Below are 6,394 nucleotides of genomic sequence, written 5' to 3' on the forward strand. Positions count from 1 at the left end.
GCCCTGGCCATAGCCGCTTCCCTGTCCTGCTCCAGCGCCCTGGCCATAGCCGCTTCCCTGTCCTGCTCCAGCGCCCTGGCCATAGCCGCTTCCCTGTCCTGCTCCAGCGCCGCTTCCCTGTCCTGCTCCAGCGCCGCTTCCCTGTCCTGCTCCAGCGCCGCTTCCCTGTCCTGCTCCAGCGCCCTGGCCATAGCCGCTTCCCTGTCCTGCTCCAGCGCCCTGGCCAGCTCCCTGTCCGGCTCCTGCCCCAGCGCCGCTTCCCTGTCCGGCTCCTGCCCCAGCGCCGCTTCCCTGTCCTGCCCCAGCGCCGCTTCCCTGTCCTGCCCCAGCGCCGCTTCCCTGTCCTGCCCCAGCGCCCTGGCCAGCGCCGCTTCCCTGTCCTGCTCCTGCGCCGCTTCCCTGTCCTGCTCCAGCGCCGCTTCCCTGTCCTGCTCCAGCGCCGCTTCCCTCCCCGGCTCCTGCTCCAGCGCCTCTTCCCTGTCCGGCTCCTGCTCCAGCGCCGCTTCCCTGTCCGGCTCCTGCTCCAGCGCCGCTTCCCTGTCCGGCTCCTGCTCCAGCGCCGCTTCCCTGTCCGGCTCCTGCTCCAGCGCCGCTTCCCTGTCCGGCTCCTGCTCCAGCGCCGCTTCCCTGTCCGGCTCCTGCTCCAGCGCCGCTTCCCTGTCCGGCTCCTGCTCCAGCGCCGCTTCCCTGTCCGGCTCCTGCTCCAGCGCCCTGGCCAGTGCCGCTTCCCTGTCCTGCTCCTGCTCCAGCGCCGCTTCCCTGTCCTGCTCCTGCTCCAGCGCCGCTTCCCTGTCCTGCTCCTGCTCCAGCGCCCTGGCCATAGCCGCTTCCCTGTCCTGCTCCAGCGCCCTGGCCAGCGCCGCTTCCCTGTCCTGCTCCTGCACCGCTTCCCTGTCCTGCTCCTGCTCCAGCGCCCTGGCCATAGCCGCTTCCCTGTCCTGCTCCAGCGCCCTGGCCAGCGCCGCTTCCCTGTCCTGCTCCTGCTCCAGCGCCGCTTCCCTGTCCGGCTCCAGCGCCCTGGCCAGCGCCGCTTCCCTGTCCGGCTCCTGCTCCAGCGCCGCTTCCCTGTCCGGCTCCTGCTCCAGCGCCCTGGCCAGCGCCGCTTCCCTGTCCTGCTCCAGCGCCGCTTCCCTGTCCTGCTCCTGCTCCAGCGCCGCTTCCCTGTCCTGCTCCTGCGCCCTGGCCATAGCCGCTTCCCTGTCCTGCTCCTGCGCCCTGGCCATAGCCGCTTCCCTGTCCTGCTCCAGCGCCCTGGCCATAGCCGCTTCCCTGTCCTGCTCCAGCGCCGCTTCCCTGTCCTGCTCCAGCGCCGCTTCCCTGTCCTGCTCCAGCGCCGCTTCCCTGTCCTGCTCCAGCGCCGCTTCCCTGTCCTGCTCCAGCGCCGCTTCCCTGTCCTGCTCCAGCGCCGCTTCCCTGTCCTGCTCCAGCGCCCTGGCCATAGCCGCTTCCCTGTCCTGCTCCAGCGCCGCTTCCCTGTCCTGCTCCAGCGCCGCTTCCCTGTCCTGCTCCAGCACCGCTTCCCTGTCCTGCTCCAGCACCGCTTCCCTGTCCTGCTCCAGCGCCCTGGCCATAGCCGCTTCCCTGTCCTGCTCCAGCGCCCTGGCCATAGCCGCTTCCCTGTCCTGCTCCAGCGCCGCTTCCCTGTCCTGCTCCAGCGCCGCTTCCCTGTCCTGCTCCAGCGCCGCTTCCCTGTCCTGCTCCAGCGCCGCTTCCCTGTCCTGCTCCAGCGCCGCTTCCCTGTCCTGCTCCAGCGCCGCTTCCCTGTCCTGCTCCAGCGCCGCTTCCCTGTCCTGCTCCAGCGCCCTGGCCATAGCCGCTTCCCTGTCCAGCTCCTGCGCCCTGGCCATAGCCGCTTCCCTGTCCAGCTCCTGCGCCCTGGCCATAGCCGCTTCCCTGTCCAGCTCCTGCGCCCTGGCCATAGCCGCTTCCCTGTCCAGCTCCTGCGCCCTGGCCATAGCCGCTTCCCTGTCCTGCTCCAGCGCCCTGGCCATAGCCGCTTCCCTGTCCAGCTCCTGCGCCCTGGCCATAGCCGCTTCCCTGTCCAGCTCCTGCGCCCTGGCCATAGCCGCTTCCCTGTCCAGCTCCTGCGCCCTGGCCATAGCCGCTTCCCTGTCCAGCTCCAGCGCCCTGGCCATAGCCGCTTCCCTGTCCTGCTCCAGCGCCCTGGCCATAGCCGCTTCCCTGTCCTGCTCCAGCGCCCTGGCCATAGCCGCTTCCCTGTCCAACTCCTGCGCCACTTCCCTGTCCAGCTCCTGCACCCTGGCCATAGCCGCTTCCCAGGCCATAGCCGCTTCCCTGGCCAGCACCCTGTCCTGCACCCTGGCCAAAGCCGCTTCCCTGACCTGCGCCCTGGCCATAGCCGCTTCCCTGTCCTGCGCCCTGTCCCGCACCCTGGCCATAGCCGCTTCCCTGTCCCGCGCCCTGTCCCGCGCCCTGGCCATAGCCGCTTCCCTGACCCGCGCCCTGGCCATAGCCGCTTCCCTGACCCGCGCCCTGGCCATAGCCGCTTCCCTGGCCAGAACCGTTTCCATGGCAAGTTGCCTGACCTCTTCCCTGGCCACGCGGTTCACTGCATGCAAAGCCACCGGTGGTTGGGCAACATTTCTGTGTGGCAGGACACTGGCCATCATTGAAACAGCTATCAGCACAGAGTGGGATCATCTCCGGTATGGGACATTGACCTGGCTTCACTGCATGAACACAGATAGTCAGCTTTAGTTTGTGCATATAGACCAGAGATCCTTAAATCTGGACTTCGAGATCCACATTCCTGCAGAGTTTAGCTCCAACCCTAGTCAAACACACCCGAGCATGTTAATCAGTGCCAGTCAATGTCTTTGGGATCATTAGAAAAATCTGAGGTAGGCGGCTTTGATCAGGGTTGGTGAATGGCAAGTTTTATCTAAAGAAAGAATTCCATTCCAAGTCAGTGGTTCTCAATTCCAGTCATGGAACACCCTTACTTAACACACCGGATTGAAATCATCAGCTTGTTGGTCCAGTTCCTGGATCTCTCTCCTGACAAGCTGATGATCACAATCTGGGGTGTTAAATAAGGGGGACATGCAAAGGGATGGCTTTAGCAAGGGACGAGCAAGGGGTCCCCGGGACTGGAATTGAGAACCACTGTTTGAAGCATTATTCCTTTTTATTTTGTAAATCCATCCGGTCCTTAAAGCCATCCCAAGGGATGATTTCAATCCGACTTTAGAGAACAACTAAAGGCAAACTCTCTGCTTAGGACTTACATTGAATCCAGAGTGTTACTAGTATGTGTGTGTGTGTGTGAGAGTTTAACCTTAGCATCGATTATTAACTGAAACTCACTGAAAACAGGCAGCACGCAAACAGGCCCAAATTCAAATCGACAGCATTTGTGCCCTCCAGGGCAGTCTTCATCAGAGGAACAGCCTCGATGGGATGGTTCGACCATCAGCCTCTCCGGACAGAAACCATCCACTAGAGAATTCAAGAGGATTATAAGGGGAGTGCGGTTTCACCATTTGTAAATCTGTGGTTTTGCAATGGGTCTCAAACCGAAATACAAAGTTTATGCATTTGTCTGCTTCATATCAAAAGCGGTTTAAAACCTACTACGCATTCATAAGCGATGTTAACTATTTTCAAAGACTGAAAGTCACTCATTTCTGCATTTCTTCAGGTTCTGTAATGAAATTAACAGATCTTTTCACCTGTGGTTCGTCTTTGAATAGCGCGAGCTATGCTGAAGTATCCAAACAGACAGAAAAAAACAGCAATCAACGAGAAATACATTCGAGCTGTCATCCTCCCAGCCTGTGATCTCTGCTGGAAAATGCAGTGAATCGGTGCGTCAGGACAAGCAGACAGCAAAGAACACAAAACTAAAACGATTACTTGTTGCTGCAATACCAACTTCTGTAAAATGGGATTTTAAAGATTGAAGGAAAACAGGTTAATTCCAACCCTGATCAAACTCACCTGCCTGTAGCTTTCTAGTAATCTGAAATGCCTTGATTAGCTTGTTCAGGTGTGTATGATTGGGGTTGGACCTGCTGAATGCTACGTTCTAGCCATGTCATAAATTTACGCTGGGTACACGCCAGAAGATAATCGGTCTGATTTTGGGCCGATTTCTCCCCTTCCGACAATCATAGCTATGTCCCGATTATCTTGACTGTTCTACAGATTATGTTATCTGATTTTCTCTTGCCGTGAGGTGTGTTAAGAGTGTCCGAATCTGATCGGAAGAACATCGGAGACGCCCCGATCGCGAATCGTAAATATTTAACACGTTTAATATTTACGATCAGAATCCTGATGTGTGGGGGGGAAGCCCGAGGAAAAATGCGTGCACGCTCTGGAGATTATCACGTGAAACGAAACCGTATCCAATCAGAAAGCGAGATGATGGAAGACTGAAGCCGTCATGGCGCAGCACAAAGTGAAATTGTTGCGGACAGCAGAGATGGAGGATCATCTTGTTGATTTGTGGCAACAGCACAAATGTTTATACGACGTGTCGTGTATAAAATCATTCCAAACACTATCATTGCAATTTCTTCCTGCATATCGTCCGCCATGATTATTCTGAAGTCTCGCGAGATTTCCTGTGTTCAGTCGAGACTCTGGTTGAAAATCTGTTTGTGTGGTGCACTGTCTTTGTCACATCAGACAGACCGAAGCGGTGCGTGCCGGTTCTTCTTAATCTTTTATTTTTTTTTTCTTAAAATTATCCAGAACAAAATTTACAACAGTAAATGTACAAGAGTGTGCAAACCATTTATTCAGTAAATCAACAACTGTATTAAAAAAAATTACAAGTCTTGTTTTTATTAACGATGTTCTCCAAACTGGTGCGGTAGTCCTCAAGTCTCCTGAAGAAAATGGATGAAATTTGGCTTGAACCGATACCTTACCCAAAATAATAAAAAGTTATTACATTCATCTGAACGCATACGTATCAAAGTTATTTTACTGGGAAGCAATACTTTTTCCATTACATTTTGCACATCCACCCAAAAAACAAAAATTCATATAAACACAATTACAAAATACATGTATAATATAGACTCCTGTTCCATTGACCAAACAAATCGCAGGGATAATCAAGATCCAGATTAAATCTCTAACACACTTTAGCCACATATACCATTAAATAGGGCTGTCACGATAGTAGATTTTTCATATCACGGTTATTGTGGCCTTATCGATATACTATAGAAACCTTGGGGGGGCGGTAGTCAAATTATTTTTTGTCTTTCAGTTTGTCCTTTTTCACCCAACGAACAGAAGGATAAACGCAGGACACAATACTCTGGCTTTCTCCATCTTCTTTGTAGCTCCTATGAAATATCAAGAGAGAAAATATGGTCAAGTTCAACAGTGAGGAATAAATATTTATGGTAACTCCTTACAATGAGATGGTTTGTTAACATTAATGTATTAATTAACATGAACGAACAGTGAACAATACGTTATTTTTATTGACAAACAAAGATTAATAAATTGTGTAGAGTCATTCATTGTTCATGTTAGTTCACAGAACATTAATGTTTACAAAGACAACTTGAGATTTTATTAATTCATAAGCTAATGCTGAAATTAGCATGAACTAAGTGCTGTGGAAATATTGTTCATTATTAATTGTCATTTATATGTTAACTAATGAACCTGATGAATGACCGCAGATGAGGCATTAAGTGCATGGCACTGCGACCAACTTAACATTTTACAAGTTTAACGTAGCAATGTGTTTGCTCAGTTTTTCGTAGCTACGCACAGGCCATATTGATTGAAAATACAAAAACAAGACGAGCAAAGAAAACGTGGTACTTATTAAATAAAATCACCCTTTACTTAAATGTAGGAACACAGACAACCGCTGTTAACAGGTTAATATAACATTTCCCAGTCTAGGACTAGAAAAAGAATGGCAACTTACTCTGAGAAACACTGCTCTCCTCAGAGTGGCTGTGTCTTCTTGTGTGACAGGTGCCAGCGTTAAGACACAATACTGCCACCTGGGAGCTCAACCAGGTAGTGGCGCTGGAGTATTAACGTGGTGTAATCATAACAGAACTGTTCATATAAAATATTGCGGACATGCTAATATCTGTATATCGCGACACCCCTACCATGAAACATTTTAAATAAAGCCTCTTACTTGATTTAAACCGTATTTTTCACAAACACGCCAAGCTTTATTCCAATTATAAGTCCACAAGAAGCTTTTGACCTGTAACATCGGTTATGCTATTCCTATATTTATTAGGACGACTGTTTAAGAATCGACGTCTCTTAGAAACATGCCATCTTTAATGTATTGCCTCAAGAATCACAAGAACTTATGGAACCAATTTCAGCATTCATGAAAGGTTTCTAGAGCACCAAATCGGCATAATACAATGACTTC

At 52.2% G+C, this 6,394-nt stretch overlaps 1 protein-coding gene across 1 annotated transcript; it reads right to left on the minus strand.

Annotated features, from left to right (window-relative positions):
• Window positions 1-729: 729 nt before the first annotated feature.
• Window positions 730-3,946, minus strand: LOC113091711 (fibroin heavy chain-like; the record flags this gene model as incomplete). Its single annotated transcript, XM_026257281.1, has 3 exons — window positions 3,693-3,946; window positions 2,457-2,690; window positions 730-1,202 (listed from the first exon to the last, which is right to left on the minus strand). Coding segments are annotated over exons 1-3 (801 nt in total), but the record flags the coding sequence as incomplete, so codon positions are not given.
• Between the last annotated feature and the right edge of the window lie 2,448 nt (window positions 3,947-6,394).

The sequence above is a fragment of the Carassius auratus genome, unplaced genomic scaffold (genome assembly GCF_003368295.1).
Source record: "Carassius auratus strain Wakin unplaced genomic scaffold, ASM336829v1 scaf_tig00214261, whole genome shotgun sequence".
NCBI lineage: Eukaryota > Metazoa > Chordata > Actinopteri > Cypriniformes > Cyprinidae > Carassius > Carassius auratus.